At 36.4% G+C, this 26469-nt stretch overlaps 1 protein-coding gene across 6 annotated transcripts in view; it reads right to left on the bottom strand.

Annotated features, from left to right (window-relative positions):
* MDGA2 (MAM domain containing glycosylphosphatidylinositol anchor 2) overlaps positions 1 to 26469 on the bottom strand; it is an 845750-nt gene that overhangs the window by 313252 nt on the left and 506029 nt on the right. For all 6 annotated transcript variants that reach the window (XR_012516333.1, XR_012516332.1, XM_003930557.4 and 3 more), the window contains one exon: positions 2091 to 2287. Coding sequence is in view for 2 of the 6 variants with exons in the window: in XM_003930557.4 (XP_003930606.2) it covers positions 2091 to 2287 (197 nt within the window). In the remaining 4 variants the exon portion in view is untranslated. The remainder of the gene's footprint in view (positions 1 to 2090; positions 2288 to 26469) is intronic.

Below are 26469 nucleotides of genomic sequence, written 5' to 3'. Positions count from 1 at the left end.
ACTAGTTGGTATGGTGAGAGCTACACACATATACAAAATTATATTTAAATTCATATAGAATATTTACATTTTAAGTTATACTTTTGAAATTAGAAGATGAAGTACAGCTTAAGTTTGACAACAGAATATATAAGAAAAAAATAGACAGAATTAACAATAAAAACACAACTATCTGTTCTTGATATAAGATGTGGAAACTTTTTGTCAGAAAGTTACATCTTCTTAATCTGATTGTCCAAATCGTGAAAATATATATTTTATATTAATGTATATATTTTTAAAATAGATTGACAATAGAAAAATATGTAATAGATGTTCATTTATCTGGATAATATTTTTAACTAAAAAATTCATTTTAGTAATAATTGAAGAACAAATTAAAGTATTGCAGAACGTATGGGGGAAAATTCAGTGCTGCCTACTAGCAGAGAATACTTAATATCACAGTGGCCTAAATAAAGAGACGATCAGTTAGAACAGGCTTCGATACTATGTTATGGTAAACTGACTAGTAATACACGTGTGATGCTGATTTTTAGACATTTGTATTTTGGCAATTTAAAACTGTTACTTTGAAAAAATAAAGAATACATATTTTTATTTATAATCTATTTGCAAAACAGGAATATATATGACGTGTGCAGATGTTATCGTATAATCACTGCATTATTCCACAGTTAATGTCTAAATATCCAAAATTATATTAATCTGAAAGAGATCAGGCCTAGTTTACCATATAAGGAAATATATTAAAGGGTGAAAATTGGGATGCTGGAATATTCACAAAGTCAGAATAACCTTATGTTATTAGAATTTAGATGTGAAAGCTGTATTAATCTTTAAAACCATTAAGTGAAATATTTACAATAATTAAAGATTAGTTTACATTTTCCTCGTTAGGGATATATAGATATCTCAAATGTATGTATGATGTGTCAAATTCCTGACTATCTTGTGATCTATGTAATTTTTTTTTTTTTTTTTTTTTTTTGAGATGGAGTCTTGCTCTGTCACCAAGGCTGGAGTGCAGTGGCGAAATCTCAGCTCACTGCAACCTCCACCTTCCAGGTTCAAGCAGTTGTCCTGTCTCACCTGCCCCAAGTAAGTGGGACTACAGGCATGTGCCACCACACCTGAATAATTTTTTGTTGTTTTTTTTTTTAGTAGAGCCAGGGTTTCACCATATTATCCAGGATGGTCTGGATCTCCTGACCTCATGATCCACCCGTCTCGGCCCCCAAAGTGCTGGGATTACAGAAGTGAGCCACTGCACCAGGCCAATTTATGTAATTTTCAAAATTATTTTTCAGGGTCACAACACTTTTGAACATTTGTCCACATATGTTTTTTAAATGTAAAACTTTTTCATTTAAAAAAAATGTTAATTTTTTATTGTTAATTTAGTTTTGTGCTTCTTACCCGTCATGAAACAACTTTTATAATAACAACATATAAATATTCCTACAAATTTCAATATCTTCCTCAAGACTTACTAATGCCTTACTCTTCATATTACATTTACTCTATGTAAAATGAATTCAACTTTTATTAAATCTGTTTTTAATGACTAATGACACATTTTCATTTTTAACATAATTAAAGCTCTATGTCTAAACCAAGTCAAAAACAAATAAGACTGAAGAAAACTAAAGACATCTCTCTCCTAAAACTAAAGCCAAATAAATTTCAAATAGGTTTCTTCACTTCTTTAATAGTTATTTACCACTTGCAAATAGGGAAATCAAAATCTCTCCTTTTGAGAAACATTTTCCACAAAACCCAAATCAGTCAGCAAAATGTAAAACTATGTACGTTATAGTGAAACACAGGAAAACTTACAGGTTAAAAAAGTATGTTTGGACATATTAAGTTTAAAAAACGTTTTCAAGATTTAAGTTTAAATTTAACTACCACATTAAAATAAGTTTTCCTTTATATTTAAGTTCTCTAAATCTTTAAGTCAACCACATATTGGGTTTTGAAAGGCCAAAATAGAAAAATCATCTTTTCAAATAGCTATGAATTCATGCTGCCTGAATTAAGAAAGTACCTAGCAGAGTAGGGTGGAAATACTGTACCTTAATTCATACCTGGGTAAAGAATGGTTCATAAATCTCAACTCCTTTATCAGATCCTTGCAGCAAGACCTCCTGGCCACGTCTCCAGCTGTACCGAACAGGTGGATTGGAGTTGGCAACGCACCGGAGGAACACTGTTCTCTCATAGTAAAATTGTTCTTTAGCTTCACCTATACTTTGATGAACTGTTACTACTGGGTCATCCAAATCTAGAAGTAAAAACAACCAAATGGCAATGTTATTCGATGACTTCTTTTAAATATGTATTTTATTGCATTTTAGGTTTTGGGGTACTTATGAAGAACATGCAAGATTGTTGCATAGGTACATACATGGCAGTGTGGTTTGCTGCCTTCCTCCCATCACCTACATCTGGCATTTCTCCCCATTTTATCCCTCCCCAACTCCCACCCCCCGCTGTCCCTCCCCTAGTTCCCCACCACAGACCCCAGTGTGTGATGCTCCCCTCCCTGTGTTCACATGTTCTCATTGTTCAACACCCGCCTGTGAGTGAGAACATGCGGTGTTTGATCTTCTGCTCTTGTGTCAAGTCTACAGTAATCAAAACAGCATGGTACTGGTACCAAAACAGAGATACAGACCAATGGAACAGAACAGAGGCCTCGGAGGCAACACCACACATCTACAACCATCTGATCTTTGACAAACCTGACAAAAATGAGCAATGGGGAAAGGATTCCCTGTTTAATAAATGGTGTTGGGAAAACTGGATAGCAATGCGTAGAAAGCAGAAACTGGACCCCTTCCTGACATCTTACACTCAAATTAACTCCAGATGGATTAAAGACTTAAACCTAAGACCTAACACCATAAAAACCCTAGAATAAAACCTAGGCAAAACCATTCAGGACACAGGAATAGGCAAGGACCTCACGACTGAAACACTGAAAGCATTGGCAACAATGGATAGATGACTTTTAAAGTATTGTGCATATGCAACCCAACCAAAAATATGTATTCCTCATTGACTGTATTACTTAGCACTGGGTTCTTTTTTTTTCACTCAGCTTATTGAACTCATTTGCAAAGACGTTTCTAGTAATAAGTATATTAGTATCTCCATTTGTTGATAAAGTACAACTAATCTTGTGTATTTCCAACTCTTTGTCAGCCACATAAAACAGAGTTCCATGAGACAGATAAAAATTTAAAACACTCAAATTCAAGAGTTTGACTAAAACAATGCACCTCAGTGACAAAAAAATTAGTATCAAGCTGCCCAACTTACTCTTTCTTTTTTGAAACAGGGTGTACTCTGTCATCCAGGCTGAAGTCCAGTGGTGGAATCAGAGCTTACTGGAGCCTCAACCTTCTGGACCCAAGCCATCCCCTTACCTCAACCTCCTGAGTAACTGAGACTCAGGCATGTGCCACCATGCCAGAATAATTTTTTTGTTGTACAGACAGGGTCTGGCTATGTTCCTTAGGCTGGTCTTAAACTCCTAGCTTCAAGTGATCCTCCCACCTCCGGCCTCCCAAAGTACTAGGATTACAGGCGTGAACTACTGTACTGGACCTCTTTGTCTTAATATACTTCTTTTTCCAATTATTTATAACATATATTAAAAACAATTAAAAATTGTTTGTAAATTATTAGAATATTTATAGTACCAAAATATGACCTTGCACAGGATTAAATGTTATCTCAAATTTTATATTCCAGATTATATCTGTTATTTTGAAGAGTGCTAAAAGAAGGCATTACTGGCATTATTAAAAGGCATTCCAATTTCTATTACTGGATATCAGAACTCAGTATGTGTCCTTTTGCATGTATCCTAAAGAAAGACTACACAGTAGAGGCTCAGTATTTTCTGAAAAACGCATAAATACCTTGGGCTTTGTGGGTCAAATGTTTACTGTCTCAACTACTTATCGGTACCATTGCAGTGTGAAAGCAGCCAAAGACAATAGGTAAATTAATGATGAATGTTGCTGAGTTCCAGTAAAACTCAATTTATAAATGCAGGCACTCCTCAACCTGGTTTGGCTAATGGACCATAATATGCCAACCCCTGATATGGCACAGTCCAGGTTCTTAAGAGAAAAATACATTTTAACAATGTACTTGCCTTAAAGCGACAAGCTCTTAGTTCCAATGCTAGTATAAACTTAGTATATACTTTAAGTATGATGTGAAACCTGCTGTGTTCATTACCACCTTGTAATTATAACCAAGAAGGGTTACTTCATTCTGTTGTCTTCAGTTTCCTTGTCAGCAAATCAGAATAATAATGATACTGTATTATTTAGGCTGTCGAAGGATTAAATGAGACAGTCCATAAAGCCCTGGACACATAGCACTAAGGTGGTGCAAAAGTAATTTCAGTTTTTGCTATTACTTTTAATGAATGCTTAATAAAATTACCTATTACTATGATTAATAATATTATCACTATCATTATTCATTACTGGAGTCTCATTTAAACTCCTATTGATTCTAGGCTATTTTATTTTTATTTCACCAATTCATAATACACTCAACTATTACTATAAATAGGTAAAATGGCACTTGCCCGTTGTTCAGACTATCAAATGCTTCTACATGACAAAAACTTTTACAAAGGCCTGAAAATAACCTAAAGTATTTATGTGAGCATAAGAATACTGAACTGTGTGAGCATACGCTACCCTAAATATTTAAAAGGCATTGTTCCTTAGAAAAGACTCTTTGTGATGTGTTAACATAATAAAAAGCCAACAAAAGTAGTGAAGTAATAGCTACCCTAGAGAATCAAAGAACAGAATCCAAAATTTTTGTCACTTTTTTTAAAAAGTTTTTTTTTCTTTCAAATGTGAATCGCTTGACAGCCCTACTTTGATTTCTAGTTTTGCAACATTCTGAGGATTTTTTTTTTCTTCCAACATTAGAATACTTTCACAGCTACCTCAAAGGCCTCTAATTTTAGTAGTGTAAATTTACAGAACAACTGCTGCTTTTTGGTCAAATTTAAAGGGACTTTCCATTCAAATTCACTCTATTAGCTGCAGTGATATATGCTGTCTGGTTTTATTAAGTTGCGATATTTAGGGACACAAGCATCATTATGAAATGTTTGGAGGTTTTAAAAATCTATCAAATATTCGTTAATTTGGTAATTAGCTTTTCACTTATATCATACATACATTAATTGAATTTAGCCTTAGTGACTTGAAAAAAGATATTCTGATTCAACTGTAAATCATTATTTTTTCTTGTTCAGAACATAACTTATTTTAGTCACAGGCTCATTTTTGGAAGTTATGAGCTGTATATGTTATAAAAATTAAATTCTAAATTCAGAAAGGTCAGGAACAAAACAGAATTGGATGGTAAACAGTGTAACAATGGTGAGTTTCAAACTGTTAACAGGGCTGTACTTTCCAACATCCATTTATTGATGTATCCCTAGCTCTTTTCTTGTTACGTGGTGGTATCAACAGACTCAGTCTGGAATAGATCAGACCTGCTTTTCCCTGGTCTGAATGACGTCTGGGTAATTGGTTTTTAAGATTCTAACTTTGTGACAATGGCTTATCATATTGGCTATCCGTTGAATTCATTCATGTTTAGAAATTTTCAAGTGTTTCCTTGCATTTCAGATTTTAAAACAACATGCCAAAACAAGATTTGTTTTAGACAAGTAAAACAATAGCACAGCTAAAATTTTAAGGGAGATTATACATGTGTGTGTGCGCCTATGTGTATGCACATGTGTAGATATATATACACAGAATAATTTAATTTACACCACACATATCACTTAAATCTATTTTAATATATATTCCTTATATTACTAAATACACACTGAATATTTGCATTTGGTTTTGGACAGGTTTCTGAGAAAACCGATTCAGAGATATGTGTACACAAATGGTCTGGGAAATACCTTACAGATCAACACATGTGAGAGAGTAATAGAAGTAGGATTGATCAAGGGGAAGATTGAACCACAGTACAGTTGCAGGACTCAGTAGCTTTGCAGAACTTTCTGAGCTGTGATATCCCCTCAAAGCTGCCTTGCCCTGAGGCTAAGGGGCTAAGACTTTATTCACCCTCCCCTCCCCTATCAACGGGTCATTCAATTTGTGCTACTCCTCACTAGGAGACATAACCTGGGTAGGGCCTGATCCGTTTGGCTTATTTCTAGACAGAGTAATTTTAGCTGACAGCAGTTATCTGCTAATACTCTCATCAGCGGGAGGAATGAGTGCTTCAGTCCTGAGGAAGGCATCTGACTGGTACACTGCAGTATCCACTCAGTTCTACTTGCTAGGTGTGGGTAAGTGTGATAAATCTGTCCAGGAAAGGCTACTCCAAGACTCCAGTTAGTCTCTTTCTGGGAAAACTACAGTAGGACTATATCCATCATCTCCTTCTACTATTGCCATTCAAGAATCCGCTCACCCCGGGCTAGTACATCTTTTGGTGTAGGTAGCTTACCTAGTTGCATTACTAAAATTCTGTCAAATTCAAGCCCTTGATCATCATATCCTTCTCAAACCGAGGCTATCGTACTTGTCTGTTTACGACCAAAATTGAACAAGAGAATGCCTAGCAGAGCATTCATGTTTAGAAATGTCTAACCATGAATGAATTCAACGCAAGTGACTCGCTGCATGAACTGGGTATCAAACATAGTGTTTACTGCCTCACTATGTCACAACAGTCCTACCAACAGCCTCATATAGGCTGCTCATCCCAGCAGGATAGTCACTCCTCTTCTCTGTTGTTTGCTGACACAGAAACCGGAAGCAACTGAGTTGCTGCTATGGCTTAAAGATTAATGGGACTCTTGCTATGTCATTGAATAGAAGCTTTTTCTCTTTCTGGGAACTGGGGCCTCTCAACTGGCAGAGCCCAGAGTTGCGGGAAAGAAATCATTCCCCCAGAGGGTCATTGGATGTGATGATAGTGAGGTCACTTCTTGGTTCTTGGACCTATGTATTCTATATGGAGAAGCAGCAGCATATAATAATGGTCACTGACTTAGAGTTTAACTGCTTCCTGGAGGGTAGCACCCACTCCTTACTGGATATTTTCTCTACAAGACTCAATTGTCCTCTCTAAAAGGCCATTCTCTCACTCTATTAAGTTGGCATTTTTAGTTGATGTAGTACATGATATGATCAGATAATCCATGGCAATGTGCCCACTCCAGAACACCAGATATCCAGGTCAATTTGTATCCTATATAGGACATTTCTCAAAGTATCAAATTATCTCAGGAATCCCTTTTCCTTAATGTACGTCCAAGTAAATGGATGTAGTTTTTTTTGTAGAAAGAACTGAGAGAATAATTACCATATACATTTGCTATGGTGTTTCAGGTTTCTTTCTAGTGATTCAGTCTTTAGTCAATGAAGTCAAAGTCTGAAAACTACCACAGGTACAGATATTGGACAGGAAGTCATGGCTTTTTATTAGGCATCCATATGTAGACTCTTATTCACCTATTTTAAATTTATTTTAATTCTATAGATTGTGCAATTGTTTATTCACAATCCACTTATTTTCCCCTAGAGATGCTGTGTTCTGTTAACTATCTCCATAGCTGTGAATCTGGAATCTTAGATATATTTGAACTAGCTGTTCATTAAGATATGTGTGCCTGGCCGGGCATGGTGGCTCATGCCTGCAATCCCAGCACTTTGGGAGGCCAAAATTCTTCAGATGTATACAGCAATGTAAATAACTGAGTATAATACTTGATATATTAATATTTTAAATATATTTCCATAACATAACTAATATGGTTTCCTATAAGATATATTTATATGTGTATAGGACTCATACCTTAGGGTCTTGAAAACCAATATAATGGGCATACTCAATAATAATCTAATAAATTAACATAAAAGAAGAGTAATCTGTCATGAATATAGTCAATGTCAGTTTTCAGCAATACAACTGATTTATATCATAATAATCTTTAAAAAATCTTGTTTTTTCACTTAAATGGGGTAGGTACCCCTTTATAACTTATTTTCTTTAAACTTTTTTTTGGCTGATTAAATACGCCAAACACTGGTAGATTAAAGTCAGTTTAAGAAAATTAATATATGCTGTTTTTCTTAATTCTAGAAGAATTCTTAATTCTATGAAAAATTTGACATAGGTTTTGATGTAATGGTAGGAGAAATGTTCCAAGACAATTTGAATTTTTCCACAGTTTTTCTTTGTACACCTATAAGAATTATCTACTCGCCCAGTTTTACCTTACAATGCTTTTTTTGAGTTTCTATTAATCTCAAAATATAGGTGTTCAAGACACGATGTACAAATAATCAAATGAGTGATATACTGAATATTTATTGAATACCTATTTTGGGCCAGGATTTTTTGGAAGAAATTTCACATATGCCAAGTAATTTCATTTTTAAAGAAACCTCATCTCTTTTAACGTCCTAAGAAGTCACATTTCAGAGAGATTAATTTGCCAGTATATACGTAACAGGATGAGTATTATCATCAAATATGTCTTAATATAAAATGTTTGTTTGTTTTCATTCATATCTTACATGTCTACAATATGCTAAGCATTATATACATCATTCAGTTAACAAGTAGCCTACAATTCATGAGCCAAAAAAGGAAAATAAATGAGTAAGACGAAAAAAACACAACACAAGTAAACGGTCCTACAGAGATGCAAGCCAAATACAGACAACTATTTCTTTCTGCAAAGAATAGTAAAGGCTTCCTGAAAAGATGATGACTGAAATAAATCCTAAATTATGAAGAGAGTATGTTAGGTAACATATTAAATAATTACAAAATTTTATTTTAAGTAAACAGCATATGATTTTTATTAAACAGATCAAAATTCTTCACATGTATATAGTAATGTATACATGTGAAGAATAGGAAGTAGCACGTATAAAGTTCTGAGATATCGGAGCCAATATCAGATATCCAGCAAAGCTAGGAAAGATTCCTGGATGTTGGGGAATCGTAATTTGGTATGATGTTTGAGAGACAAAAATGCACCAAATTCTTAGCAGCACCATGTATGCTAAAGAAAATCAATTTCATTATATTACTTTTTTGGCCAAGCGTTTGCTTTAGAAAGATCATCCTGGCTCTTTCTGGAGAAGAGATTTGGAGGTGGCAAAAAGAATGGTAAGAAGATCAACAAGAAGGTGGCAGTAACAATTGAGATGAACAATGACAGGGGCTTTGAAATAAGGGTTAAAATAGGCATGGAGAGGAGACTTAAGTAAACTGAACTGGGTGAGTGATCAGAAAGAGGGCTGGGCAAAAGGTGGGAGTTAAAAAAGGTCTCTAAGGACTTGGCTTTGGCAGTTGGGTAGACAGTGCACTAACTGAAACATGAAATGTAAAGAGAGAACTTTACCGGGCTGTGGGTGGGGTTGAATGGGAGTTGTAAAAGGTAAGAAAGTTGATGAGTCCTGTTTGGATCATGTGACTCGCTCCTCTAGTTGCAATGCACACGACCTAGAGCCAGAATAACTCTGGGCTACATATGGATTTGGGAGTCATCAGTATGCTATGGAGGGGAAGGGACCACTTAAGGAGTATGGAGAATGGAAAAAGGGAAGGATCAGTGAGAGAGGCCTGGGCAGCATGCGTGCGTGCACGCGCGCGTGCGCGCGCGCACACACACACACACACACACACAAAGTTGGGCAAGAGGGATTTGTAAAAGACTAAGGAAAAAGTGATGAAAGAGAAGTAGAGGTAGAGTCAAAACAAATCAATAGCAAATAAATAGCACTTCCACACATGGAGAGGTTGGAGAGCTAAATGGTAAAAAAACAACAAAACTAAAAAGTGACTTTAAATTTGGCTAGTAATAGATCACTGGTGACCTTTGCCAGGGTTGTCAGTGGAGTGATGGGTCTAGCATTTTCCTGTACTTTACAGAGTCAAGTAAAACATGGAGAAAGTCAAGTAAAAACATGGAGAGAAAGTCAAGTAAAAACATGGAGAGATTAATGGGTATAATCCCTTCAAGAAGTTTGGCTCTGACCAAAAAAAAAAAAAAAAAAAAAAAGAGAGAGAGAAAGAGTGAGTAGAGGACAACATGTGATCAAGAGAGTCTTGCTTTGTTACAGTTTTGTTTTTCATTAAGCTGAGAGAACTTGTTTTTCCTTAGGCTGAGTACACCAAAATTCCTAGGATAAAATAAAATAAAACATAAGGAGCTTTAGGAAAATGCCCAATGTTTGAAATAACTATTTTTAGTAAACTATTATTTTACTTTTGATGGCAGCAGTGGCCCAACTGGAGTGGCTGCTGCAAAGACATGACTGCAGTGGGGGAGATGTGGCAAGGGCTGTGCACTCCGTGGGGCCTGTGCGAGCAGGGAACAAGCAGCAGTCTCACCCCCTTTCAAGTTGGTGGGGTGAGAGCCCTGTGAACCCAGGCGCAGCTGCAGCCACCCAGCCACAGCAAGGGACCCAGACATCCCTGTGCTCTCTGCCTGTGAAGCCCCCTGCGCCTGCATACTTGGAAGTGCCTGCTTCCACTGCCTGGCCTCTCCTGGCTCCCAGCTCCCAATTTTGGAGCAAAGTTGTGGCCCAGCCCAGGCTCCATCAAGACCAGGCCTGCTGTGTATGTGCCAGGAGCGGCACTGACACACCAGCCTCCGACTGCTTCACCCACCTCTGGACTTTGGGTGCTGACAAGTACAGTAGAGAGGCCAAGATGGGGCTGAAGGCCACTTGGCACCAGCCTGCAGGCACCCCTTAGCATGAACAGCCTGGGCTCCATGAAGAGAGCAGGAAGAAGATAGGCTCCTGGACAGACAGGAGCAGGACCCCTGTCAAACCCCACCTTAAAACCAGGTACTCTGTAGTATGGGAACCAGGCGGCCAATTCCCTCTACCAGAGTGAGAACTTATGGTGCTTTTCCCAGTCTTGCCCATGGCTGCCCATGGACCAATTAGCACCTACTTCCTCCCCTTTGAAGCCCATTAAAATTCCAGACTTGGCCAGACTAGGACAGGCAATGGGATGACCTAATTGGGGAAAAGAGCTATGCACTCTGTGGTTCTCCTCTCCACTGGCAACTGTACACTCATCATGACAACGTGCCTGCAGATAGGAGCTACCCACTCTAAGTCTCTGATGGCTATACAGACCCTGGGATGACCTGCCTGCAAAAGGAGGCACCCACTTCAGGTCTCCTAAGACCTGTACTATAGCTCAATAAAGCTCCTCTTCTCCTTGCTCACACCTGTAGTTGTCCATGTACCTTACTCTTCCTGGATATGGGACAAGAACTTGGGACCTTCTAAATGGTAGGACTGAAAAAGCTCCCACACAAACAGGGCTGAAACATGCCTCCTTGCTTGCAATATTGCTGGTGATGAAAAGGAGAGAAGACAGAAACAGAGATGAGCCATGGTCCTTTGGGGAACCCAGACCTAGGAGCTTCCCAAGCCAGAGCTGTGACATTCTCCTTAGGACTCTGCAGTTCCTTGAGTCTCCAAGATTCTGGGCACCACGGCATTCCCCAGTATCTGCAGTGAAAGCCCCTTGGAGGATGCCTGGTCCAGCTGCAGCCTAGCAGGGAGCCAATGGAGCTGCCTGCCCCACCAGAGCTGGCGTGCCTGGCTGTGCACAGTCGCTAGACCCTGTGGTCACTCACATACCCCTTACCACTCCATGCTTGGCTCACCCTTGGCAGGTGTGAGATCCAGGCTGGTAGCACAAGCTGAGTGCAGCCTGCCAGGCCAAGTGGGCAAAACAAACCCAGTGAGCCTGAGCAAAACTTGGGTAAAGGTGCCATTGGCCACATAGGTTTCCAGCTGGCAAAGTGACACCCCAAGGGTCTTGTGACATTTGTAATATAATTTTTTTACAACTAAACGTTAAGATTTCTTTCTTTTTTATTTTTATTATTTTTTTTTTTGAGACAGAGTCTCTGTCACCCAGGCTGGAGTACAGGGGCATGATCTTGGCACACAGCAACCTCTATGTCCCAGGTTCAAGTGATTCTTGTGCGTCAGCCACCTTAGTATGTGGGATTACAGATACATGACACCACGCTCAGCTAATTTTTACTTTTAGTAGAGGTGGGGTTTCACCATGCTGGCCAGGCTGGTCACAAACTCCTAACCTCAAGAGATATGCCTGCCTCAGCCTCCTAAAGTGCTGGGATTATAGGCATGAGCCACTGTGTCCAGCCAAGAGTTAGTTTATCAGTTGAGTATACCTATTTTTCAGAAGGTTTTCATTTAAGGTCCTAGGATTCTAAGCTAGAAAACTTAAAATTATTTTTGACGACTCCCAGTATTTTACATTAAAGCACACACTTTCTTAGCCTTAAAAAATCCAAAGTCATTTATTACACACTAAATAGCTTCATTTGAGTTTAGTTCACTGAATTATAGAAGCACTTGTTTAATCCACTCTCCACTTCCACTTGAGTTTCTCCTGTTACATAAGCAAGTGAACCCACCCCCCAGCATGCACTGGTACAATTAATCCATATGATTATGATTAATCAGTTATTAACTGTGACTAAAGTCACTGGGTGTAGTTACAAGTTAAAGAATCAATTAATCTCAAAAATAATCACAGCAGAAGTATGTCTTCCACTGGGATTTATTCCATCATTTGGTCCAATTTTTCCGTCTTTAATCTTTGAATTAAACCAAATGAATCTGAAAACCCAGATGGCAAAGACACATTAAAAACTATATTGGATGTCATCTTTTTCTCTGAAAACTTCCAGAAATCTTAAAAATCCTATACAGAAGATATATAAATGTGGTTCCTTAAGGAAAATAACTACTCAATACACCTAAAGGCACGAAAGCTAGTAAAGTATATTTTTTCATTTTATGAACAAGAATTTATATTACCAATATAACTACAGTATGAATGCACTATATGAGTGATAGCTCATAACAATAGATAATGCTAATTATATGCATATGTGTGTCAACTGCTACAGCCTGAATGAAATTGTTACTGTGAAGCTATACAAAAGAGAATTAAATCATTGTTAGACATCAATAATTAAGAACAAAGCTTCAATATCAACGATTTGTAGTTTTTTTTCTGCAGATAGCAATTCAAAAGCATTGTTTTCTTTGATAAATCCACGGAAAATTTTGTGCAAATATTGGTAACAAGAAATGTTTCTTATCTTTCCTACATAGCAATTTTCGAACAATGGGTAATCTTATTTGAACATACAAAACAAAAGACAAAACAAACACTTATAGCCAATTTCCCCAAATGCGACATTTCTAAGAGTGAGGCTATCTATAAAACATACATTTATTCATTCTAATGTGAAATTTTGCTTTTACTCATTTACTCAAACAAACTAAAATCCATTGCATCTTCAATACATTTTTTAAAATATATGCGACTACATGTTGTATATCTCTTTGCTAATATTATCCTGATGGTTTTGCATATCATTCTGGAGAAAAGTGTTTTATTTTGTTTTGTTTTTTGAGACGGGGAGTCCCCCTCTGAGGCCCAGGCTGGAGTGCAGTGGTGCAATCTCGGCTCACTGCAACCTCCACCTCCCAGGTTCAAGGGATTCTCCTGCCTCAGCCTCCCAAATAGCTGAGACTACAGCTACCTAGATAATTTTTTTTTTTTTTATTTTTAGTAGAGAGGAAGTTTCACCATGTTAGCCAGGCTAGTCTCAAACTCCTGACCTCAGGTGATCCACCTGCTTCAGCCTCCCAAAGTGCTGGGATTACATGTGTGAGCCACAACACCCCGCCAGCAGCTTTATTTCTAATTGTCAAACTTGGAGGCAACCAAGATGTCCTTCAGTGGGTGAACTGATAAATAAAACGTAGTATATACAGACAATTATTCAGTACTGAAAAGAGGTGAGCTCTCAAGCCATGTGTACACAGGGAGGAATCTTAAATGCACCTCAGTAGGTAAAAGAAGCCAATCTGTAAAGGCAACATGATATGATTCCAAATACATGACGTTCTGGAAAAGGCAAGCCATGGAGACAGCAAAAAGGCCAGTGGTTGCCAATGTTTGTGGGGAAGGAGGGATAAATAGGCAGAGCACAGACGGCTTTTGGGGCAGTGGAACTACTCTGTGTGATACTAAAATGGTGGATACGTGTCATGATACATTGTCCAAAACAGTAGAATTTATAACACTACGAACGAAGCCTAATGTAAACTATGGACTTGAGTGATAATGATGTGTCACTGCAGGTTCATCAATTGTAATGTGGCACTCTGGTATTGGAAGTTGATAGTGGGAGGGGTTGTGCATACCTGGAAAAGGAAGTACATGGGAATTTTAATATAATACTTAAAAATAAATCTTACTTTTCTCACAGAAACTACTTGATGGAAATTCCTCCAAGGTAGAGCTCTAATCCTTTCTCTCCTTTTAAAAATAGTTGTGTAATATCCCTGGTCATCAATGTTTTCTAATTTAGTGAGTCATTTCCATTAATTGTGTAAACATGTAACATCAAACTGCTGATTTATTTTGATAGGGGAAATTATTATAAGTGAGAACCTGAATTGTAACTAGTTGTATCAGACTGTGCCTGAATGTTTTCTAAAAGGAATGTACATCTCACCAAAAGCATATGCATATTCTTCTTGAATTTCAGCCCTAACAGGCTTTTTTACTCTTCTAAATGTTTATGTGGTCTGATTGTGTGAAGTGATAGCTCATTGTTACTTTATACTTACACTTCCCTGATGACTGGGGAACTTGAGTGGTTTTCATTTGATGGTTTTCTAGACTTTTGCTTCCTTGAACTGCCTACTCAGACCTTTTATCTATTTTTATCTTGGGTTATTCTTTAAAATTAAAAAATAATCTTTGTATATCATAGATTATAATATTTTGATTATTTTTCTATTAACTTTAGTAAATCTCATTTCATAGATATATAATTTTTATATATAAGACAGGACTGCCTTTTCTTGTCTAACTTTTGTTGGTAAAGTATAATAAAGTATGGGTAGTTTTCCCCTAGATTGTAGATGAAGTCTTTACTCCATCCAGAACTGAATTTTGAATGCTGTGTCACCTAGAGGTCTAATTTTATTTTCTTTTGATGGAGATATAGTAGCCACACCACCACTGAACATCATTCTACCACAAGTTAACCTGAAATTTATCATGTATTAAAGTTTCACATTAGGATCTACTTTGGGTTTATCTTCTCTGTTATAAGAATGTATTTTTATTTTCTTGTATAAAACCACATTAATGTGACATCAAAGTTTTTAGCTTCTGAACTCTACTAACAAAACTTCACCCTGTCCCAGTAACTCACTGCTATTCTATTTCAGGCTTTTTTGGTTATTCTCAGTTGTCTATCTTACAGTTAATGTCCAGATTATTTTAACAAAAATCAAACAAAGGCAGCTGAGAAGAGGTTTACGCCTTATAATCCTAGCACTTTGGCTAGGAGCTCAACACCAGCCCGAGCAACATATCGATGCCCTGCCTCTACAAAAACTTAAAAAACTAGCTGGGCATGGTGCAGCCTGTAATCCTTGCTACTCAGGAGGCTGAGGCAAGAGAATCGCTTGAGCCCAAGAGGTCAAGGCTGCAGTGGTAAGCCATAATTGCATGCCACTCCACTCCATGCTGGGCCACAGAGCAAGACCGTGTCTCTAAAATAAATGAATAAACAAACACATACCCATACACATACAAACATAAAACTCTGCTGAAATTGTTCATTGGAAGTCAATTAAATTTATATATAAATTTTAATTTTAGGTAAGCGAAAACTCAGGGACTTGTCTGATGTGGTGCCATCACCAAATATAGGTATTTTAATTTTGAAATTGCATTTCTAGTACTATCTTTAAAAGCGTATTTTTTACTCGACACTCCTATCTGGACAACATTTAGCAATTTAAATTTTGCTACAAAATAATCGATTTCCAGAACAGGTACATGAAGCATTTCTTAATTTTGTGATCTCTCCTTAACATAAAGTTATATCTTTTTCTTCATTCTGAATCAGGAATATTTTTACTTCCTTTCTTCCCTCTTTTATTAGAACTGCAAGAGGTTTGTCATTTTTATTTTCAAATGACCAGATCTGCATTTTAAAAAATTTCTAGTTGTATTTGCTTGCTGTTATGCTATTTTCAGCTTTTACTTTACTAATTCTATATTAATATACTTAATTTAATTATACTTTTCTCATTAATTAAAATCAGAATTTCTGGTGTTCCATTTCTTTTTTTTAATAATGAAGATATTTTGAGCTAATTTTCCATTGAATTTAGCATTTGTTTTGTACAAAGGTTTTATATGAATTATCTGTTTAGGTTCCTTCTAGATGGTATATAATTTACCTATTGATTTTCCTTTGATACAAAGATTATCAAGGTATGCTTTAAATGTTCAAGAAGAAATAATTTGACAATCACCTTTTTATTGTTTATTTCTGTGGTTCGAACTTAAGCCATACAAATCTTTACATGTTAGAAATCAAGGTCATATATATAACCTTAATTTATGTAAAACCTTTGTGTGTGTGTGTGTGTATGTGTGTATGTATTTGACTATGTGTGTGTATATATATACACACACACAAATACATTTTTGAGAAAATACCCAAGATGATGTAATTTGTTTCATTTCCAAGGTGATCAATTTCTCCCTTTTCTCCTCATTTTGATAAAGCAAAAATGTTAGATGCCCTTCAGGGCACACTCTCTGACCCCACCTCTGCTGCCCACATCCTTGCCCAAAGAACCTTAGAACACTTTTTATTTCTTTTCTCTCACCCCAACCTCAACTCTTTCATTTTGTTTTTATTGATTTTAGATCTCCCTTAAATTCACAGCTTTCAATTTCAAGAATCTAATGGGGTCTTCTTCCACACACTGCAGACTCTTTATTCGTATCCATTAGATTTAAACACCCCACCCCTCCGCGACACACACACACACACACACACACACACACACTTGCCCCATTAGAGGTCACTATTTTTTTCCTCTCATCTTTTCTAGAGTATATACCTTAGACTGTATAACGTAAAGAAATCATCACTGGATTCCCGTACGACAATATTTTTTCCTTATGGTCAATGGCATAGTCACTGGCTATAGGATTCCTGAGTTGCAGTCTTCTCTTTAATAATCAATAGATACTATTCTGCTGCCTTCTATCTTCTAAAATCAAAGATAAGAACTCTGATATAAATCCTTTTTTAAAAAATTTGTCCTTCTTTGCTTTGTGATTTCCTTATCCTCAGATTTTACAATTTTTGTAATCGATCAGGAAGTTATCTTTTCTCCCAATTCCATATGAGTTCAGTAATTTCAGAATTTTCAGTAAGCACAGCTATAAACTCAAGCATTTTCAACCTAATTATTTTTCTAAAATTTCCAGTATTTGTATATTAAAATGTGCAGTTCAATCATTTTGTAACAGACCTGTGAAGTTTCTGATTTAAAATTTCTCTATACCTCCCAGCTGTCTTCTAGTTCAGGCTTGATAATGCTAAAAGTTTGAGGAGGGAAAGAGTGGACACTGGTGTTACTTAACCTTTCTTCCCTCTTCACCTACATTGTTCTTTAACTCTTCCCTTCCACTGTCACTAGCCTTAGGGTATGACTCCTTCAGGACTGTAGAGGTGATGACAGGAGGAGGAGAGGTAAGGGAGAAAGGTACCCTGTCCCTTGTAGGGGAAAAAGTCTACAGATCTTAGAGTGGAACTCTTGAAAAAACCCTCGATTGCTTCCATCTTTAGGTTCCACACTCAGCTGCTTATATAAACCAAAGTGGAAAGGTCTCCAATGCTGGGATAGATGGTCTAAGCCAGGCGTCCCCAAACTTTTTACACAGGGGGCCAGTTCACTGTCCCTCAGACCGTTGGAGGGCCGCCACATACTGTGCTCCTCTCACTGACCACCAATGAAAGAGGTGCCCCTTCCTGAAGCGTGGCGGGGGGCGGATAAATGGCCTCAGGGGGCTGCATGTGGCCCGTAGGCTGTAGTTTGGGGACGCCTGGCTAAGCAGCCCACTTTGCCAGGGGTACGTGACAATTTTTAAATTATTTCACCTTTTAGGTCTCTGCCAAAACTGATATACAAACAGACTCAGTACAAAATAATATTTTCAAACAAATCAGTAATAATAATGGAACTATGAGCTTCATAGAAGTTTTTGGCTCTTGTAATAAACCCTGCCCCAAACTAATCACTGATAGGCAGGAAAAAAAAAAAAAAAAAAAAAAAACACGTATTTTTGTTGTACTTTGATTGGCATAAATAAGAAAAGAAATGGTGGCTAAATATAATTCCATTTTTTGAAGGCCCATACACACCGTTTGCTCTGTGTTGATTTCTCCAATTTTATAAGCAGCACTGTTTATTACTTTAACCTTTAATTGATTCCTTAAAACTTTCAAAAGATTTAATACAAACAGCATATACAGAATGTATTTCAAAAATATTTAATGTAGTTCAAAAATATTTAAATTATATAATTTCCTATATTTTCTATTTTCTCAAAGGAAATGTAATTGCATTGTCTTGCTTTTAACAACATTGGCTCTCTCATCCATAATGCAGTCATCGCACTGTCTGATCTTAGGCAAGAAATCTTTAGTAGCACCTCTTCTAATAGGTCTTTAGCGTAGTACTCAAAAGAGATACACCTAAGAGAGAACTTTAGCTCTAGACTTCTAGTCTACAAAGCTTGAAGGCATAAGAGTAATAAAACTGGAAACAAATGACTTTCAAAATGAAAAAACAAAAGCCAAAACAAAAATATCAACCACCACAACAAAAACTTCACCTGACATAAGAGCGTGTTATACACATGACTCCAGTTGTAGCCTGATGGTACTAAGAGCATAGCCAGCTTTGTACCTTCCACTGATGACCAAATGCTCTTCTTTCTAATTATTCATTTTAAAACTGATTAACAAGGCCTCCCGGAACACAAGACAGTTTGTGTCACCTAGAAGAATCAGACAATCCAGCCAAGTATCCAGCACATAAGATTGTGCTCTTAGCTGCCATCTCTGGTCTGGGCTTAGCTCTCAGAAAATTGGGAAAAATTAACAATACTCTCAAATGTAAACTCTGACCAGTCACCTCTGGCACGCCTAACTCACAAGAATCCACTCACTTTCTCTATACATACTTTTAACACTGCTCTAGGATTAGCTTTTCAAATGCAGATGTGACCATCCATATTTTGTTTTGTCCAGACTATTATTTCTGAAGTTGATACTTGTTTTTTAAAAGTAACTAGATGAAACAAATTCTAATTAAAGTTGAAGAGGAATCAGTTGTAAACACCTTCTAACAAGTAGAAACTGAGTAATCACCAAGATCTTCGGTCTCCCAGTAAAACTAATGCTGCAATTGAAGACAAGATACTTAACCTCTCTGCGTACCCATGTCTTCTCCTTATAAAAGCTCTGCTGTGGGAAGCATCTGTAAGCCAGTTGATTGTGAGAAACACAGCACGTTCTGAGGGCATAGGAGAAAGGCAATAGAGATTTTCCAGGAAGAAAAAATCAGTAGCAGTAAATGTACTTCTCACCAGAGACAAAGCTACAGAGGCCAACAGGAGCAGGAGGGAGGCAAGAATAGCAAAAGGGAGGGACTTCCAAGCATCAGGGAGTGCTCTGATTGACACTGCCCTGAGGGATATTAGATTACAAGAGTTAATGCACATTTCAGCTATACATGGGAAACATCTCCAACTTATTGAAAATATTAGGGAAGGTCAATCCTAGAAGATTTCAATTTCTGATTTGATAAGTGAGTGGCATATATGAGGAAATATTTGATATTTTACTCTAAATACAATGATTTCATTTATAGTCTAAATCAGTTAAAATTTGATAAACTTGGTAGACCAGCTTTGCAGTAATAGGTGACTGCTGCCTGTGTAAAGTCCCAAACATATAACTGAATTGCATTTAAACCACAGCAGCATCTCTTTTGTTGCATATTTCCATTAGATAAAATGTACAACTACTGCATTTGGCCATATATGCATCGTTTATAAATAAGTATCTCTATTCCTCTCGGCTCACTGCAACCTCCACCTCCCGGGTTCAGGCAATTCTCCTGTCTCAGCATCCTGAGTAGCTGGGATTACAGGCGTGGACCACCACGCCCAGCTAATTTTTTTTGCATTTTTATTTTCACCACGTTGGTCAGGCTGGTCTCAAACTCCTGACCTCGTGATCTACCCACCTCAGCCTCCCAAAGTGCTAGGATTACAGGCATGAGCCACCTGCCTAGCCCCCAATTTTTGTTTGTAAACAGAGTCTTGCTTTGCTGCCCAGGCTGGAGCACAGTGGCACCATCTCGGCTCATTGCAACCTCTGCCTCCCGGGTTCAAGTGATTCTCCTGCCTCAACCTCCCAGGTAGCCAGGACAACAGGCATATGCCAACACACCCAGCTAGTTTTTTGTATTTTTAGTAGAGATGGGGTTTCACCATATTAGCCAGGATGGTCTCCATCTCCTCACCTGGTGCCCCACCCACCTAAGCCTCCCAAAGTGCTGGGACTACAGGTGTGAGCCACCACGCCCGGCCTATTTCCCCATTTTTAACTGACCATTGTCAATATATTACACACTGTTACAGAAACCCTCTGTATCTGTAACTGGTCTCGATGCGATGAGAGTACGTTTACATCTTTTTATTTAACAACTGCCTTCCCTTCTCTGCTACAAGTTTGCTTCTGCTCTTATGGAATTCCTAAGAATATTTTTTAAAAAAGAAAAAAAATATTACACAGCCATCAAAAATGATGAGTTCACGTCCTTTGTAGGGACATGGATGAACCCGGAAACCATCATTCTCAGCAAACTGACACAAGAGCAGAAAATCAAACACTGCATGTTCTCACTCATAGGCGGGTGTTGAACAATGAGAACACATGGACACAGGGAGGGGAGCACTACACACTGGGGTCCATTGGGGGGAAATGGGGGAGGGATGGGAGGGTGGGGAGGTGGGAAGAGATGGCATGGGGAGAGATGAAAGATACAGGCAAGGGGATGGAAGGCAGAAAACCACACTGCCATGTGTGACCTATGCAACAATCTTGCACGTTCTTCACATGTACCCCAAAACCTAAAATGCAACTAAAAAAAAAGAAAAAAAAGCTTAAAAGCAACTCTTGCTAATATATATGTATATTTATATAAACAATATATAGAAATACATATTTTATACACACACACACACACACACACACACACGCACACACTCTCTTTCTATAGAAATCTCAAACTAATGGGAATTTTAGCAAGAATACCATAAGAATACGATACACAAGAGAAAAGTATGACCAGCTTGGGGTGACCTCATGTCAATATCCTGCTTTATGACATATTATCTGCTGTGATTGTCTTTGAATCCAGCATTCAAACTCCCCACCCCACCACCGCCAAAAAGCCAAGAAAAGGGAGTAAGAAACTGGTTTTCTGCTGTTGAGAATGCTAAAAGATTCTAAGGTTTGCGACAACAAGAACCCACATAATTGATTTGGGTCAGATTTATCATTTCTGAAGAACTAGCGGCTCTCAATCAAAATGATTAATGGCCACTTATTCACGATTGTTACAATGTACTAGGATTCCTCCAAACTACTTTCTAAATAAATTTCTGGCATGGAAGCAATAATAAGGTTAGCTGTTGGCCAGACTTCAGGGAACAACTCAGTATCTGAAATTCAGTACCTTCACTTTCGACACTGAGTGACATCATCATAAGCAGACATAGAAGTAAGACCTTAAGTTACCCAAAAAAAGGGTTATTTTTATCTGTCTTACGAAAAGAAAAAATCTCTTTTCTTATTCTTTTTTAGAGACATTTTACAAAACTGCTTCAGGTTAGAAACCACAGCCATAAATTCCATGATTCTGCTTAAAAAGGCAAGATGGACATGCTTAAGTTGTCAGATGAAAGTGTCAAGCTTGTCAGTGTGCAGTCATGTAAAGGTCTTACAGTCCACCCATTATATTATGTTAGCAAAATGTCTCACCATAAAAGCTGAACATCTTGACCGCAATTAAATGTCAGTTTAACTTAGTTCTTAGTAACATCTATACTCTATATAATTTTTCATAATTTCATTACCATGATTAGAGTAAAATGCTACCAAATTAATGCACAACTCTTCGGATTCTTTTAAGTTGGGTATTCTCAATTGATATAAGCTATTGTTTTTCTTTTGCTTGAGTTCTTTTCCCCTAACGACCCCTCTCTCAATGGACAATTGATGAAAAATTATTACTAAAGGGATTGTTAAAACTTATAATATATTACATAATTCAGAATATAAAGCAGTTAAATGGCATGTACTGAGTTCTAGAAACAAAGATAAGCTGAATAAATGTGTGCCGAGTTTTATATTCTGATATTGAGCTATCAACCAACTTCATTTTAAGGAATTGCCTTAAATTAAAAGTAATTTAAGTTAAATCACCTTAAATTACTTTTATATATTAAATTAAAGAAGCTGAAATTTCACAGCAAAGTAATAAAATGCTAATAAGGCTAATGGAAGAAATTCTGCCTTCAAGACACTAATTTAACGATTTTTCTTTTGACTGAGAACTGAGTCACCTAAAGTATTTCAATCTGTTTAACCTTAGCAACATTTATACCTGATATTTATGGATGTAAGTAAAATAACATGAGACTTTAAATAGAACTCTTTTATTGTCTCATTATTGATAAAATAAAGTGGCTAATTCAAATATATATAGAAATTTAATTAGTTTTATTTAGTTAGTTGGTCTTTCTCAGGCATTATGGAGTTGTATATAAACTTACCAAAATTCCCCTTCCAAATGGGCAAGGTAAGGTGACACAAAACGAGAGCCACTTTGCTTTATTTATACACATCCTTCAAAACAGCCATGCTGAACATGCTGAATCTCAGCTTACTTATGAGTTCAATATGACCAAGTACAATGCTTGGCAACTTTAACAACTAATTTCCTTTCATAATGTTTCCTTTCATTTCTTGTTCTTAAAATAGTCATAGATATTTCTACAATTAATTATTACAAGGAGTTGTGAGTCAATGACTTATATGTTATTTTTCATATATATCTGAATTAAGCTACATGCATTAAGCCAATATTTAGTGTGTCAGAATCAATTAGATATAATTGCACCTGTAATTTTTTAAAATCTATCCAGTTGCCTTCACTTATCTATAGATACTAATAAAAAGATTCGTATCTCTTGGTAACCAGTAATTTTACTGAGAATTTCCAAAAATTGTCAACATGGAAATAAACTATTACTTAAATATGACAAAAAGTCAAATACTAAGGTGTGAAATTATGAATCTAATTAGAACAAAAGTAAGCCTAGCATTAGCTTTAAAACTGAGACATTTTATATTTACTAATACATAATTAGTTTTTCTACTTGAAAGTTTTAACAATGGTATAAAAGACAAATTTTTCTATAGTTCATTAAAACAAAATTGTTGTAGTTTTGTTTCTCAGCTTACTAACTAGATACTACTTGATTAAAGATTTTTTTAAATGAAAAATTTCTCTAAAATATGAATTATAAATCGAGTATATTTCAATGAGAAAACTCATCCAGAGATTGAAAAACGATTACATCAACTGTTAGGAAAAAAAAAAAAAAAAAAAACAAAAAAAAAACACTCTCCTTCTACATTCACAACTTTCCAGTCAGGCCAAGACAACACAATGAATTTAAGTAAATATAAAATGTTAAATATAACACTGCAACTATCCTGAGTTAATCGGTCTATACTGTCAATCACAAGAATAAATCCTAGTGTTCATACATGAACAAAGTGCTCTTCTGACAAGATAAACAGAAGTTTATGCCCGTTATTCACAGGGGTTGACACCTTGCCTTTGGCTTCTAGTCTCATTCTAAAATTTTAGAAACATTAATAAATTGCGTATTCATTTAATTGCTCAACTCACAGTTAACCAGAGGCAAAAGAGAAGAGGGGAAAGTAAGCAACAGCAATAAGAAATTGTTTGAAAATTTGAAATGCTTATTTGAAACAATTGACAATGAGGCAATAAATCATAATAACAAATAATGTAAATTATTTGTTATCCTTTGTCAGAGCCAACTCTATGTCTAAAACTGTACAGGAATTTGATATTTCATACAACTTTTACAAGAATGCTTTGGCAAAGATGCATCATTGTCATTTTATAGGTTAGAAACTACTCACCTACTAGTTTCTCGGAGATGTCGAGTCATTTAAAAAGTCAAACAAAGATTCAAGGACTAGCCTATTGAACCTCAAAGCTCTTTCTGCAAGAACTAAAAAGTTGAGCTACTATGAACATTTTTGTTTAGGGGGGAAATAGTTCTATGAATTTCATTTAAACTTTAATGCATTATTACACTTTTATGCAAAATAATTAAAGAGTTATCTTATTAAAATGACAAATGTATAAAACATTCTAGAAAGTTTCATATAAAAACTTCTGACAAGTCTATGTAGGAAACACATTTCTATAAACTAATTTCAAAACCAATTTTGGTTAAGTTGTATTTTTATTTTCCTAGACGAATAGTGGCTACCAGTTCATTTCCTTTGCAGGGACATGGATGAATCTGGAAACCATCATTCGCAGCAAAGTGATACAAGAATAGAAAACCAAACACCACATGTTCTCACTCATAGGTGGGTGTTGAACAATGAGAACACATGGACACAGGAAGGGAAACACACAAAATGCGGTGTGTTGGGGGGTGGGCGGGCTATGAGAGGGGTAGTAGAGAGTGGGGAGATTGGAGAGGGATAACGTTGGGATAAATATCTAATGTAGGGGACGAGGGGATAGAGGCAGCAAACCACCATGGCAAGCGCATACCTATGTAACATTCCTGCAAGATCTGTGCATGTACCCCAGAAATTAAAGAATAAAGAATATTTTAAAGTTAACCACTGGAACAAAAGGATGTGATTTTTAAACTGTCATGAACTTAAAATGTTTCACTTGTGGTTTACTGAGCATCTTCACATATACTTAAATTGAAATACCAAAAGATAGGATGTCTGAGATATTAGATATTGGCTTAATGAATATAGCTCAATTCAAATATACATATGAAAAAGTACAGTCATATACTTACAAGTCTTTGGCTCACAATCCCTTGTTTAATTAAGGCAATTTTCTACAAATCACAATTTTTTTAAGAATTACTTATTTTTATTAGAAATATTATACTCGAGAAATTTTATACTCCAGAAAGCCATAACCTCTGAAGAGATTGTGAGAAAAGTACTAGAGGAACTAAATATGGACTGTACGTAAGTGTATATAAGGTAGTTTGTTTTAGTAATACTAAGGCCCAAACACAATGAATATTTTATAAAATCTTAATTTAACACACTATAAAACAAGTAAAAATAAAAAATATCAAACAATTTCATATCACTTCCTTGGGATTAACTGTAAGAAAAACTAACCAAGGAAAAGACAAATTATATGAAAAGTGTAACTACTTTTCTAGGATTCTCCTCAGTTATTCATTACTGACAAATAACAAAGATTAATGTAGGTGATTTATTATTGTTCAAAGGGAAGTAATTCCTTTACTGAAAACATACATTTCAGATGTGTGCTGCTAATCATTTCAGAAGCTAGTCAACTTTAAAAATTTTATGTCAATTATGATATGTGCATATATATACACACACACACACACACATTAAACTGGCTTTACTAGTTTTACATTTGTGAATTGTTGAGGAACAAAGGTTAATAGAAATGCTTTAACTGCAAATATACATAGTAATATTTCATCATAATTTTGCTCCATGGCTAATAGTATCACAAAGAAGATTCCCCTTGGAATGCATCTAAGGGATATATTACTTAATATATACACTGAGGGGGTAGAGTGTTGTAGATTTAAAATCCAAAAACATATTCAAGGACTGCTCCATTTTGATTAAAAAAATGTTAAAGTATTAATATTAAAATTCATTTGAAAAGTACCATGGTATTTTAAAGTAACTGACACAGTGCTGTCATTTTCTGGCTTATAACAGGAAATGCACACTTGGCAACTCATTGAGCTCCCAGGCATTTCCAGGGCCAATGTTTCTTTCCATACCTGAAGGGCATTCAAAAGTATCTCTAGTTGGTTGAGAGCTACGAGGCTGAAATCAATATTTTTTCCCTATTCATAAAATATACTTAAACCCGAGACTGTGCCTGGAAACCTTTGACTATACTGCCTTTTATTTGTTTCTAACTTTGGGCTCTTGGAGATACAAAATACCTTTATCTCAGTCAATTTTCTTTAAAAGTTTTACAGAATGCATTGTTCAGTTAATTCACTTACTATATAAAAGTGTTTCATGTTTACCATGTATGTACCAGGCATTGACCTAGGTATAGGAATTCGTAACGGAACATCACTACTTTGGAAGCA

The sequence above is a fragment of the Saimiri boliviensis genome, chromosome 2 (genome assembly GCF_048565385.1).
Source record: "Saimiri boliviensis isolate mSaiBol1 chromosome 2, mSaiBol1.pri, whole genome shotgun sequence".
Taxonomy (NCBI): domain Eukaryota; kingdom Metazoa; phylum Chordata; class Mammalia; order Primates; family Cebidae; genus Saimiri; species Saimiri boliviensis.
The sequence above is the reverse complement of the archived record's forward strand: the minus strand, read 5'-3'. Positions and strand labels throughout refer to the sequence as shown.